The sequence below is a fragment of the Pezoporus wallicus genome, unplaced genomic scaffold (genome assembly GCF_028554395.1).
Source record: "Pezoporus wallicus isolate ANWC-B61680 ecotype Strahan unplaced genomic scaffold, APGP_CSIRO_Pwel_v1 contig_8725, whole genome shotgun sequence".
Lineage (NCBI taxonomy): Eukaryota > Metazoa > Chordata > Aves > Psittaciformes > Psittacidae > Pezoporus > Pezoporus wallicus.
The window spans coordinates 214855-229382 of record NW_026638227.1 but is presented as its reverse complement, the minus strand read 5'-3'; the positions used below and the strand labels follow the sequence as shown (position 1 = coordinate 229382).

At 45.0% G+C, this 14528-nt stretch overlaps 1 protein-coding gene across 1 annotated transcript in view; it reads left to right on the top strand.

The window, feature by feature from the left end:
• MYO1D (myosin ID) overlaps window positions 1-14528 on the top strand; it is a 111614-nt gene that overhangs the window by 53893 nt on the left and 43193 nt on the right. Inside the window, exons 17-19 of the mRNA XM_057410036.1 lie at window positions 7335-7558; window positions 8682-8826; window positions 9557-9661. Coding sequence (XP_057266019.1) covers window positions 7335-7558; window positions 8682-8826; window positions 9557-9661 — 474 coding nt within the window. The remainder of the gene's footprint in view (window positions 1-7334; window positions 7559-8681; window positions 8827-9556; window positions 9662-14528) is intronic.

Below are 14528 nucleotides of genomic sequence, written 5' to 3'. Positions count from 1 at the left end.
TGTCCAACCTGGCCTTGAACACTGCCAGGGATGGGGCAGCCACAGCTTCTCTGGGCACCCTGTGCCAGTGCCTCAGCACCCTCACAGGGAAGAGCTTCTGCCTAAGACCTCATCTCAGTCTCCCCTCTGGCAGGTTAAAGCCATTCTCCTTGTCCTGCCCCTACAGGCCCTTGTCCAAAGCCCCTCTCCAGGTTTTCTGGAGCCCCTTCAGGTACTGGAAGACTGAATTCCAGGTGTCTTCCCTGGAAATGGCAGCATGCTTTTCCAGAAGCTTATTCTGTCTTATTCATTTGGAGTGCAATTGGTCTGCTCTGTGGGACCCCTCTCAAACACCTCTGGTAGATTCTTCTGGATTGTTAGCTGCAGTTCCACCACACTCACTCTGGTTTCTCAGGAGGAGTTCCCCATCTGCAGCCACTTTTCTAAGCAGGTCGGTCTCATTTGCCTCATTCAGCAAGTTCACTGGGTCATGCCATTAATCTGGAGTCTCTCTTTCTTCCAGTGCTGGTATGAGCAAGCTAATGAGTTCCTGCTTGAATAAAGTTGCAAGGGGGACGCCTTGCTCCCAGGTGACCCTGCTTTTCATATTAAATGCCTAAGGAATTGAGAGGTGACCTTTGCTGCAAGTGAAAGGTGAAGTTACTAAGAATGATTTGAAAGGTCCAGCCTAGCTGTGCTGTAAAATGGATGACAGAAGGTGAGCACTGAGCTCCTCCTTCAGCTAAAATCCACCAAACTGTGAGGCACAATGTAACAGCAACACGCCAATTTCTGTGAGTCTGATGGCTTCTTCTTTAGGTGGCAGCTTCAGAATTGCATGGTCTGGGCTGTGATCTGGGATCAGCAACCTTGGAGGAGAGCAGGCCTGAAGGTTTTTGCCTGTATAAGTACCTGGGTAGGAATAATGGATCAGTTCTGTCTCTGTGAGGGACTTTGCTGTAGTGGTTTTGTGTGACATTGGACATGCTGGGTTGTAGATAGAATAACTACAGTGCTTTTGGGCTTTCTCTTGTTCCACAATCAACAAAAGTGATGAAAATTAAATTGCTGGTGCCTGTTGTCCTGTTGCTTCCACACCTCCTTGCCCTGTGTTCTCCTCTCCCTGGAGTGGAGAGACTAACACAACTCTGCATGGAGGTATCTTCCTCTTCTGCCAAAACGATTGAAACAGGACAGGTGGCACCATCTTTTTTTCCTCTTTCTCTGAGAGGTTCTAATTTGCCTGATAAAAGATCTCTGGGGAAAAGGGAAGTGCTCAAGATACTGAAGACTTTGAAGAAAGCGGAATGCCCAGAGCTCCTTTTTTGGAGCTGAAGCCCCCTGTGATTCAGCTGTGTCTCTGTTCATACCGAACGTTCTTCAGCCAGGCTCTGCGGTGTTTGCAGAGTGATGGAGAGGAGCTCTTCAGAGTCATGGAGCTTGCAACTAAAGCCAAGAAACGCTCGTGAATGAGGAAATGCTCACCACACAGCTCGTCAGCCAAGGAGCAGGCATTGGGTTATGTCTGTAAGTATGTAGTTAGAGACCTTGTACAGTGTTAAGTCTGGAAAATGCTTCCATTTTCTTTCCACTTTCTGTGGTCTTCTGGATTTACTATTAGATCTCGTTGTCAGCAGTGTCAGGTCACTCCTGTGCTCATGCACCCGCCATGTTCTGCTGCCAGTAGATGGGGCAGTTGGAGACTGGCAGCGCTGCAAAAGGAACAATCAGCACAATACAAAATCAAATCAGGGTAAGGATATGAAGAGGCCTTCTCTGTGCTCTGCAAACCTCTGGGCAGTTTTGCCTGTATCTTCATTTCTGTTCGCTACTTGCTTGCAGTTGTTCATTGAAAACACACATGGAAATTTAATTCTTGCTCCTGTTCCCTTTAGTTTTGCCTATAGCAACAGAGGCTGAGTGAGGAAAACTGTGATTCCATCTCAAATGAAAGAGTTTAAATTGATCTTTTAAAAAAATAATTGAGCCTTCTGTTGCATTTGAATTTAGGAAAAGACAACTGGAGATAAAATGTGGTGTTGTTACAATAGGCACTTGTGTGATAAAAACTGAGGGGAAATGTAAGGCGTAGCCTTCAAAGCAGCTGATCACAGGCTGGGCTCCAGGAACATTTGTCTGCACAGGAATGATTTTAAATGGAAGAAGAATCTGCATTTAGCAGTTCTGTTTCTTGGTAGCTTTCAATGTCTACATTTCTTTAAATGTCTTCATTTCTAATTACATATATTAAGGGCTTTATTGCTGTCATACAAATCACAAGCCTTTCAAAGAGAGATTCAGTAATTATCTGAAGAGCTTCATCATGTGAGTAACCCTTAACCCTTAACATGATGCTGGTTCCTTTGTTTAATGATGATAAGAACTGGCTGCTTATGGGTTTGGTTAAATTGAATTAAAACTGACTTCCAGTGGAAGGAGACAATTTTACTTTCCTTTGTTCCACATCTCCTAAATGGCTCCTCCTTTAGATTTATCTTCAATGTTCCTTTTTCATCTGTGATCAAATGTTAGTGAGATTCCAGGCTGTCATTTTAGTTCAGACCAAAGCCAGTCAGTAAACAGATGTGATTTAACTGTGGCAACTTGCTGGCTCCAGGAGAATTTACCAAGTGAGAGCTCTGTCCAGTATTAGCATACTCATATGGCAGTGGACATGGCACTGCTGGAGTCAAATTGAGTGGTCGTTTTAGGAGCACCAGCTGAGAACATCCCTGCATTTTGTGTTCTGCATTTGAGTTTATTTACTATACTTATGGTCTTGCCATCTCTATGATCACCTTGATGAATGCAAATGGAGCAGCTCTAATGTTAATGATGAAAATAAAATCAAATAAAGCTGCCATAAACCTCGTTTGCTTTTTTCTGCCCTTGGAAACGTTCCCACAGATTCATTAGCTTTGCAGAACAGTGCTTTGTTCAAGGAAAAGAGCCCAGCCAGCACGTGCAGAATGCAAAGATGATGTATCTTGTCAATATAATTTAGTGCACTATTTCAGTGTAATTTTATCAGAGCACTACAGCTGCGGATGGTAATCGCTTCACTAAATCTCTGCTGCCTAATGCAGAGGAAGCAGCACTTGTCCCTGCCCTGCAGCCCAGTACCTCCTCGCCAGATCTCCCAGAATCCCTCCCAGCCCTGGGGGTCTGTGCGGTGCAGCCAGACAGAGCCACACGCCATGGTTGTCCCACCGTGGCCGAGTGGTATCTCCATCCCATCCCCATGCAGGGTCTGCAGCAGCTTCGATCCCAAGAGCTGTCACTCGCAGCTGCGATTTCCATGGCAACGTTCTCCAGCCCCAGCAGGGAAGAGCAGAGAGAGCACCATGGCTGACTTGTCATCATGTAATGTTTCACCTGCCCTTTCTTCTCAGCCCCATGAGTCCTTGAAGCACAGTGCGGGGAGAAGCACTGACCACAAAGGGAAGCTTTTGCTCTGACAAAGAAGGCGTTTCCATGTCAAATTATGGATGGGTAGTAGCATTCTGATGTGGGTTTTGTTCAGTGACCCAAATAAAAGGTGATGCAATGTGTTTGTCATCCAGACTCGGGGCATTGACCATCCCGAGGGAATTGTGAAGTTCTGAACATAAGTGGAAATAGGTATATAATTCCATGTGGATTTGTACTGTGAACTGAGGCTGTGATCTTGAGAGGTTTTGGCATGGAGAAGTTGCTTCTTCCAGGGCAGCAGTGGGTGTTGTGAAGGACCAAGTAAAATGGAGAGCTGCATGTATCCCCTGTGTTGACAGTGCCAGTTGCTTTACGGCCAAGCTGATCCCTCAGCAGACTGATGGACTGCTTCTCCCATGCTGCTTGCCTCCACTCATGCAGGGCTTCATGGACGTCTGCCCCATCCCTTCTCAAGTCCTCTCTTCCCATGGAGAAGTGTCCTAGCTTACTTAAATGCTCCATGTTTGGAGTTTGTTCTTTGCTTCTGATTGTTCTTGTGGTCTTTATCAGCAGTAAACACTGAAGATGGTGAAATGACCTGTATTTGACATCTTCAACATGAAAAACTGTACCTGGAGTTTTCATGGGATGAGAGAAGGTTCCTGCCTTCTAATAGCAACAGTGTTGTTCTGGTCATCACGTTTACTTCCCTTTGGTAGTTCTCTCCATCTGTTCATCTAAAGCTACCTCCTTTCTCCCAGCATCTTCCTTCCCTGTTCATTATCAGCAAGATACTCTGTCGAGTGCCACCACGATGGAGCCATGGGGTGAGTGCCCTTTGTAAGGACAGTGGGGTACTGCCAACAGAGCACTGCTAGGAGCACCAAATGGACCTGGAAACTCACATGAGTAGGGTGGTGAAGGGTTTTCTGGAGGCTTTCAGGCTGAGCCGCAGCAGCAGCTCAGATTTGGCCTGGCAGGAGGGTGGGAGCAGCAGCACATTGGCTGCAGCCGCTGTAGAGCAGCAGAAGGTGCTGCAGGAGAAAGCCCAGTGACTCTGCAGCAGCACGGCAGGAGCGTTCACGGGGCTCGCGTGTGCCACTTGCTCACAACACCTTCCTTTGTGTGTTATTGGGCACGTCCTGTTCAGTACAATCTAATTAATCTCCAAGTGGGACCCTTCTCACTTTCCTGGCTTATGGAATATTGTTTCTCTTAAACAGAGCTATAGAATGAAGGTTTTTCAGCTGAGTCATGTGAAAATAGAAAATAGCTTTTAGTAAACGAAGCAGCTCTTCCCACTCGCTGTTTACGTGCTCTGTAATGTGATCTGTGAGAATGGGGAGGGTTTGATTTAAACCAGTTTGCCTCAGACCTTTGCTGGAATGTGAACTGGTTTGAACTGGGAAAACACAGATCACAAGTCATGGGTGGACAGGGTGCTGGGTGCTGTGGGTGAACATCTGCTGCTCCATCCTATCCGTGCTATGCAAGGAGGTGACTCCTTTCAAAAGGCAATCATCAATAGTCTGATTAAAGCCTGCTTCAGCTTTGAGCAGTTAGAGTGCAGTGCCTCCAAGGAGCCTGGGGCAGCCCTAGTGCAGCTTCTGCACTGCACTATTGACTTAAATATTTCATAACCTTTCCTGTTTGAGCTCCTTTAAAGCTGTGCAGGAAGGTTCACGCCTGTTTGAATTTCTAGCTGGGTTTTGGTTTATTCCTTGCAGTTTGGATGCCTAGAGGGCAGCTTGTGCTAGGGCAGCATGAAATATTGATCACGCAGCAGCTCAGGCTACTGTGAAGGAGGCCCGGTGGGAGGAGGTGTGCCGTGTTCCAGAGAGCATGAAATAGTTTTCCAAGGTTTAGTTAGTTGCAGAACTGCTCAGAAAAGATAACCCTGGTGTTTAATTTAGATAAGCTGGGTTTGTTTGCTGCATCCTGGGTGTTTGTTTACTCCCTCATATGTTTCACTTGTATGCTGGGTGGGTTTTCTTCCCCACACGCAGAGATTGCAGCATTTAGGTCAAATGTAGATTATCCCTTTTGCCATGGAAGAAGTACAGCAAGGTGATCTCAGCATTCCAGGCTGGCCTGCTGGTTTTCCCTGTGCTCTGCAGGGCCCATGTTCTTGTTTTCCGTCCTCTCTTATATTGTTTTTATGGGGATATTTTCTCTGGAGGAATCATGGCAGGGATGTGAGCTGCTGAGGGCACAGACGAGCCTGGGCTTCAAAAGGAGAACACCAAGCCAGGAAAACAATCAATTTTAAAGCTATTTGTACCCCATTCTCTGGGACAAGGTTTGTTCTTCTCTTTGGCTGTCTCTGGGAGGCGCTGCTATTGTGGCTGTTGGGAAGGGCCTTACTCGGAGTGAGGTTATCCAGTTATGACAACTTGATTTGAGGGCAGGCTTTTCATGAACAATGCAGTGCTCGCATGCAGCCAAGGGGCATGCCTCGGCTGGATAATTGGATTTGGAAGGCTGGTGTTCGGGGTAACTGTGACACTTCCTGCTGGGAAGCCAAGTTCTGCAGCGATGCAGCTGATACAACATCGGGGTGATCTGTTACCGTGCCTTTGCTATCCAGGGGTCTGACTGGTGTAAAGAATAACCCCAGCAAGAGCCTTTCCTCAAGAGCATGCCTGCTTCCAGCACCAGGAAGCAAAATCAAGACCTTGTTCTGTATCTATAAAACGATTCAAAATGTTTTGGGGGATCACTGACAGAAGTGAAGCTCTAGAAAGCCTTCAACAGCTTACACAAATTTACCATGCCAGTTTTTGTCTTGAACTCCTTTGTAACATTCAGAAGACTGCTCAGCTACCACTGGAACCCTTTGTTCCTCCTTTCTGTTCTTAATAAATGGAAACATGAGAAGCTGGCAGTAGGTTTTTACCCAGTTTATCTTGTTTACTGACCACACTTTCCTTGAGGTACAGTGACTCTTGAGTCTGTTCAAATGTCTCAAGTAATCCAAGTAATCTTCCCTTTTCTTTTAAAAAGGGCACAAATTACTTTGGTGCTCTTTAGGTTTCCAGTTATTTTATCCTAGTTGCTGATTCAGTCTCATTCATACAGTTTATATATCCGCCCTCAGACCTGGAAGTGCTTAGATTTTAATCAGCCTCACGCACTTCACGTGAAATCTTTGCCCTGTGCAAGTTGGTTTTAGCTTGTGGCTTCAGGAAGCCCTGAGCTTCTCAGGAGCTCTGATGCCTTTTGTATGTCAAAGTTCTTGTGTCTCTTTATGATGTGAAACTTATATAGAACTAAACCACAGTTACAACTGAGTGTGCTAAAAGTGACTACTAAGAACAGCATGTGTGATGCAGAGGATACTGCTTTCCCTCAAACTGTTCAATTATTTCAAAGAATAAATAAGGAAATGTTACATATTATTTTATATGCATGTAGTATTGAGATTTTTAGTACCAGTCCACACCTTCCAGTACCTAAAGGGGCCAACAAGAAAGCTGGAGAGGGTTTTTGTAGCTCATCTCAATCTCCCCTCTGGCAGGTTAAAGCCATTCTTCTTTTCGTCTCCCTATAGGCTCTTATAACATGGGTGCTCTCTGCCTGTGGTGCTTTTCAGGCACAAGGATGACTCGCAGCAGCTCTGCATGCAGCAAGCTGGGAGGATGTCACCATAGTATTATTTGCCTATTTACCTGCTTTTCAGTGCACAGCCTGAATAGATATTTCCCAAAATATTTTCAAAGCAGTTTTTGTTGGTTTTTTGGTTTTTTTTTTAAACCAGAGTTAAAATTGTTTTTGGGTACACGACAGTGTTTTTTCAGTGACGTTTTAACTGCATTTGATTGACCCAGAGAGGTCACTTTCTTGATAATAAAACTAATATATTGATGGATTTCAGCAGAATAGGAGTACAGAAAGGAAAAATTACCCTGCCTTTCGTTGCTAAAGGTGTTTCTCTCTGCTCCCAGGTTTGGAGGGGGACTTTGGCTCGCCTTCGCTACAAGAGGACAAAGGCTGCCCTCACCATCCTCAAGTATTACCGCCACTACAAAGTGAAGTCCTACATCCGGGAGGTTGCCCGGCGCTTCCACAATGTGAGGCAGATAAAGGACTATGGGAAGCACGTGCCATGGCCCACCCCACCCAAGGTGCTGCGCCGGTTTGAAGAGGCACTTCAGACCATTTACCATAGGTACAAAGGGAACCTCTTGTCTTTTCAGTCTAACCTAGAGGAGAGAACAGCTACTGCTTGTTCCAGGAAAGTTGGAAAAATGACAGAAGAACATTAACTGGATGTCACAGATGAAGATGTCAGTGGCTTTTGGTACCCTTGACCACACAAGTAATTACTCTGTTTCAAAGATTTAGTCAGGATGGGCATTGTATTTCCTTCATTGGCCCCTTTCTGGTTGCTTTTAAAAGAAAGGAGCTGGTGCTGTTAAATGAGGAGGAGCAGAAAAGGAATCTTGACTTCCTGGCGAATTCTTATAGTAAGCCAGTGTTTTTCTGCAGTCGAATAAGCAATATTCCCCTGTCCACTCGTTTTCTAGTCTATAAAATAAAAGTATTTTATGCCTTTATTACAACCTAATATCTGAAAGCTGGTGACTGTCTCTGGTAAGTTTAGGCAAAGGTGTTACAATTCCAGTTTGAAAAAAGACAACTTCTGAAAGTTGCTGAACAGGAGAAATGTTGCCTGGATGGGGCCTCTAGAGATCTCCAGTCCAGCCATCTGCTTGAAGGGGAATTATCACCAGCACTAGATCAAGTCAGCCTTGTTTTTTTTCCCCAGCTGTCTCTTGAAAGCCATCCACAGCCTACCTGCTTCCAGAATAAGCTCAATTACCATAACTACAACATTTGTGTTGCTAAAAGACTTTCCATAGCATTAATCCTGGAGACCTGGTGTTGCTGCTGAAGGCTGGAGTGTGGTATGGAGTAACGGATGGGCTGCCCTGCCCTGTTCCCTGTTACAGCTGGTTAGGTTTCAATTGTAGGGCCACATTCAGCTATTAAAGGAGAACAGTGTTGTATATGAGCCCAAAAACTGGGCTTTCAAGAGCTTTATTGCAAACAGATGTGCCAGTAGTTGGCTTCTGGGTATGGGATGGGGACTGTAACAGCCAAATCTGTTAGGAGTCAGAGATGATATTATGTGACTAAAATGGTAACTGTCGTTCTCACCTTTATGAATGCAATGGAAGGACTTCATTTCCCCCTGACATTGGTAGGCTGGGGCTGTTCTTGTGCTGATCTGGGAGAGGTCCCCATAGTATGTGGTACAGTGTGGAACTAATTCAGGTGTTCTGTGGCAGGTGGAGAGCGGGTGAACTCATCCGGAGCGTCCCACCAGAAGTCCTACCTCAACTGAGGGCCAAGGTTGCTGCCATGGAAGTGCTGAAGGGTCACAGAGCTGATATTGGCTTACAAAGAGCATGGGAGGGGAATTACATCGCCCTGGTGAGTCCAAGTGAAGTGATCAGTGCAGTAGCTGGGGCTTAGGATGCTAAAAGGGTGGAAATGAGCAACCTGCTCTAGTGGAAGGTGTCCCTGCTCATGGCAGGGTGTTGGAACTGGATGAGCTTTAAGGTCACTTCCAACCCAAACCAGTCTGGGATTCTGGGATTCTATTCTTGCCACTGCTACTGCATGGCTGCCACTTGGAAAAGTGACTACTGATTTCTTGAAGGGGGAGAAGTACTTTGAAATTTCCTCTGTAAATGGGTTTATGTAGTTTCAGAATCTTTGACTTCTACTGTACTAGGAGTGGGTTTCCTGAATGCTGAGCCTAGCTCAAGCATTGCAGGCAGCATGAAAAGATGATGAGTAATGCCATCAGCTGGCCTTTCAGTGGCTAAAGCTAGGGAAGAAATCAATGTAAAGCTAAGATATAATAAGGGATAAGATATAATGGGACATTAAGAGATAACATAAAATGAAAAGGAATAAAGAAGTTCTCTCTAGGCAGGTTGCATTGCTTCCTTTTACTCCATCCTTCCTCTAAGGAGTTTGTTTTGTTCAGGGTTTTCTTTCAGAAAGCAAATAGATGCTCTGCAGCTCTTTGATGAGGCAGAAGCTGGAGGAAGCCTTTGGACAAGCTACTGCAGTTGCAGTCCTCGGGCCAGCAGGGATGTAACACAATTACTTGTGGTGAGCAAGAAGAGTTACGTGCCTGTCTTTGCTCTTCCAGAATCCAGACAACCCTCAGACCATGGGCTCTTTTATCCCTCTTGCCAACGAGCTGAAACGGAAGGACAAGTACATGAACGTTCTCTTCTCCTGTCACGTCCGCAAGGTAATGGGCATGCGTGTGGTCTGCAGGCACATGGGCTGCCTGGGGAAGCTTCTTGTGATGGAGGTGAAACCTTGGGAAGCCCAGGTTGAGGAAGGAATCCTGGAGATGCTTTAACAGGCAGCAGTTCAAAGCAGATTCAAGGAGCAGTGTCAGTGATTTTATGATGGATATGTACCCTGGAACCTATTGCACTAAAGGGTGCTTGCTTCTGTGCATATAAAATTAGAAATCTCTTACTGTTCCATTAGGGACAAGGAGATACAGGAGAAATTTTTGCCTTTTTTCACTTCAGGCTGAAAACAAAATAATTCATCTTCTAATGCATTGAATGAACTGGGTCCAGGTTGTTGCTGTCTCTAGATAAATTGGAGTAATTGGAAAAATACAGTATTCACTTCCTAAAGATGCCATCATAGGAGTTGTTGATTTGCATGGGTTTGGAATGCCAGGGAAGGGAATTTCTCAGGCTCTGTGTGTATGATATACATGTACGTGGTGTGAGAGTTTCATTTTGATTGTTGTTACGCAACTCTGAGGATTTTAAGTCTTTCTGTTTCTCTCGCTTGGTTCTGAATCAGCCCTGAAGGACTGTCTCCTGTGCAAGCGTAGGGGAAGGCAGGTTTCAGAAGTACAGATCCATACTTTGTCCTGGTCAGTAACTGCAAGCACAGTGCTCCTGCCTTTAGGCAAGTGTCTGAGTGGGGTTTTATTGCTTGTGATATGTGAAGATACTTGAGCACACAAACAGGCCTTGTTCTGTCTGTCCTGGTACTGTGTTACTTTGCTGGAAAAACACATTCTCTGCTGGGACTTGTTGCATTGGTGTCCCAGCACTTCCATAATAAAAGCAGCTTGGAGATGGAACAGATGTTACCTACCATAAATGAGATTTCTTCCTGAGCCTGAGAGGTACTTTCAGTGCATTCAGAGGGGAAGAAAGCTTCAGCTTCCTATTGTGCTTAAAAAGTGTAGCTCAGCTGAAATCAGAAAATGCTGCAGAGACTGTGAGGTTCTGGACTTGCAGTCTGGTGCGGTTTATAGTCTCTTTTTTGATATTTTAAAGGTTAAATTGTTGGTCACTTTCTTCTATGAGAGGTCAGGCTTAATCCTCCCATTGTCTGCTTGGTTAGGGATACCTCTGAGATCATCAGCAAAGGTGGGTGATGGGTCAGTTGGTATGGGGGGAATCAGAATCCCAGACTGGTTTAGGTTGAAGGAACCTTAAAGCTCATCCAGTTCTAACCCCTTGTCACAGGCAGGGACACCCTCCATTAGAGCAGGTTGCTCCAGGCCCCATCCAACCTGGCCTTGAGAACTGCTGCTCATCCGCAACCCGATTGTGTCCAAGTCTTTGAAGTCGTTAATACTTTTCTTGGTCTTTGGTCTTAATGATCTGTGTTTTCTGGACAGAAAAATACAACTAAATTTTGGGAAAATACAACATCCCCTTTAGGAAAATGATGGCCTTAAAGAATCAGTAGGAGCACCTCTCTACCAGCAAATAGAATCATTTCAGCGTTGCTGTTGAGGACATGTCTGCAACTTTATAGGATCTTTAATGATGTATGTAAGCCTGGCAATTTCAGTCCATTTACATGTTTAAACTCAAAAGCAAATGATCCCTTTCAAATCCATGCTTGGATATAATAGCTGTTCGAGTGAACCATTTGCCTTCCTTCTTGTATGGACAAGAAATATCCAGGCAAGCCTGAAGTGAGCAAAGGGTAGAAGACAAACAATCCTGAACTTCGAAAGCTAACAGGACAAAGATTTGGCATTTCAGGAATTAGCATTTCACTTTCCAACCAATGCTTTAGGTATTCTATTATGCCTTAAATTTGAACATGGGATTTGCAGACTAAGCAACAGTGAAAACTGTTGCAAAGCCTGTGCGTGACTCCGTGCTCTGACTACAAGAGCACAGTCTTTACCCTGAGAACAGCGTTAACCTTCTTTTGCTCTTCACATAAAACAGTTTCTATCTTGAGCTGCCTTTTTGAAGCAAAGGTGTTTCTCTAGTCAAAAATACAAGCTGAGGCATTCTGTCTTTTACCCCAAAAGTAACAGCAGTCTGAGGGTCAGCCTTTGGTGCTGTGCTACAGGGGAAGGTTCTTCCAATTGCTAAATTCTTCCCTTTTGGGGAGTTTGGGAAGGGACCTCAGAAATCATCTGGTCCAATGTTCCTAGGCAAAGCATGACCTAGAGTAGATGGCCCAGCAACCTGTATAGCCGAATCATAACAGTGTCCAAGCTGGGAAGTCCACCATTTCGCTGGGGAGCTTATTCCAATGGCTGATCATTCTCATTGTGAACAATTTTCCTCTTGTTTCCAGTTGGAATCTCCCCAGGAGTAACTTGTGCCCATCACCCCTTGTCTTTTCTATGTGATTCTGTGCAAAGGGAGTCTCCATCTTCCGTCTTTCAGATAATTGCAGTCTAATATACCTCTTCCTTTGAAAAGGCATTAAAAGGATAAGCATTGGGCAGTTGGAATAGACACAAGCTAAGCCTGGAGTTCATGTATTTAAACCTGTTTATGTCTAGAACGTACCTTATGACCTCTACGATATTTGTTAACCATTAAATTCTTTGAGACAGGTTTTTTGTAGCTGATGATTAGCGTTGTTCTAAGTCAAGGAGGTGACACCACCTCCTGCCAGCCAGGGAGCTACTCTTGAAGTACTGGGAACTGCTGGTGGGACTTTCTTTAGCTCGAGAGCACAGGGCCTTCATTTCAACAGCTTGAGGTGAATAATAACGGATGAATGTGTTTGGACTGAAGCTTATATAGCTCTTGTAGAAGGGCTGTGAAGAGACTTGAAAGTCTCACGGATGGGAGGTGTGTGTTCTTGCTTTCTCTGGTAGGTATAGTAGAAGCAGGTCATCTCTGCCTGTGGAAAAATCCATCTTTCCTGAACATTGCGGTGCTCTTCATTGTTTTCAAAGGAGACTTTCATGGGTTTTGCCTTGGGAAACCAAATGAGTATTTTGTGTGTACCACCGGATTTTGTTGGTTTACCAAGGAAACAACAGTTTCTCTTTTTGGAGGGGAGGGAGATTTTCTTCCTGCTTTCTCCCTTGTCATTCGTGGCATCCAGCTCCCTTGAGATTACCATCTTTTCCAAAGCCAGTCCCCTGCAGTGTCTCGAGGACCCAGGCAGGGACCTGAAAAGCTCATTTGAAGGTTTTCCTGTTTCATTTTCCCCCATCAGCTAGTCGAGAAGCTAAAATAAGTCTGATTCCCATTTGGATCAACAAAGATATAAATAAAAAATGCCCAGAAGGTGCAGAACACACAATGCCAGTAAGGGCTGGTCTCCACAAGGGTGGAAGCTGTATCTGAGGACGTAAGGCCTGTCTCCACTCCTACAAAATCAAGAGTAGTGGCATTTGAAATGGTGATGGCATTTGTCCAAATCTCTTCTGTGCTGCTTCCCAACATGACAATTTCCTTCTAAACTCATGGCATACATAAATACACCATAGGTGCATGAGGCACCAGAAGCAATGGCTTGGAAAGAGCTGGAAAGGACATGAGTTGTAGAGTAGTGAGAATTGCTTCTCAGGTGAGGTAAGCTGCTGGCCTTCCCCTTTGGTACCTCTCTGTAGCTGTTCAGCTGAATTTGTTGCTGAGTGTGAACACTAAAAACGGTGGATAACCACAAGAAGTAGAATTTAAAACAAGCTTATAGAAGTACTACAACATTACATTGTCTTGTGAAGGCTGTGTGTGCTTCCTGGCCCCAGGATGGGTCCTCCTGTGCTGGGGGGCTCTGGTTGCATGGTCTGAACTGTCTGTCATGAGGGGATCTGGGCTGGACATGGACAACAGGCAGGATGTTGTGATGAAGATAGGAGCAACAAACAGGATCACGGCAGTGAACAGGTTGTGTTGTCAGGTTCTTTAAATATTCAGAATAAATTAAAAAAAGCCATGTGTGGGAAGCATGGTGGGACAGCATCAGCTCTGAGGTCACAGCATCAGCTCTGAGGTCACAGCCCCACACACTGGAGGAGCCTTTTCTTAAACTCCTAAGACATGGAACATGGTGTGTTGGAAGCTGCTCACCCCAATTACAGTGTGAGGAGCCTGTGCTACTCTGCTCAAACTACCCAATGTGTGGCACCAGACACTGGTCACCTTCTTCCTCTGGGCCATTCAGTGTTCCATAGCCTTTCTTTTTTTTTTTCCTCCCATTCATCAGCTTCCTAAAATAACTCCAGTTATTCAGCATCTCTTACTGTGAGCTTTTCCAGTCCTTCAGTCATGTTCTTCACCTTCTCTGAACCATTAGTCTCCTCCACGTTCACCATCCTGGTGCTTCACACACTATTCCCAGTGAGACCATCTCACCCAGGACATTATTCCCCATGCTGATGCCTTGCTTGTTTTCAGCTGCCTCACATGTTTATGCCAAGATCTATCCGGAGCTGTCTAAAATCATCTGCAGTTAGCTTTCCTGGGCTGCTAATTTAAAGCTGTCATAGAACTCTCCAGTTTGCATTTTTTGCCTTTATCAGTTCTGAACTTTGTCACTCTGCTGCCTATTGCCTGAGAATATTTAAGTTTTCCAGTTGTCTCCTGCCTTCACCTAGAAAAATCCTATTTATGTTCCTCCCCTCATCATGTCTCACCCTTGTCTACCCATCTCAGTTGATTAATAACTCTCTCTGTGAATGTGATAAACCGATGACTCCAGTTTTGCCTGAAGTGGAAAACAATTTCTACTTCGTGTCCTACTTTCTCACTAGTTAAAGCTTTGCGTCTTGCCTTGCGCCTATTCAGTACCTGACATCTTAGGGCAGCTCAAAGTCTAGATGGCATCAAAGGTTCTCCTTTGGTGTAGTATTTCCTGGACAAATGAAT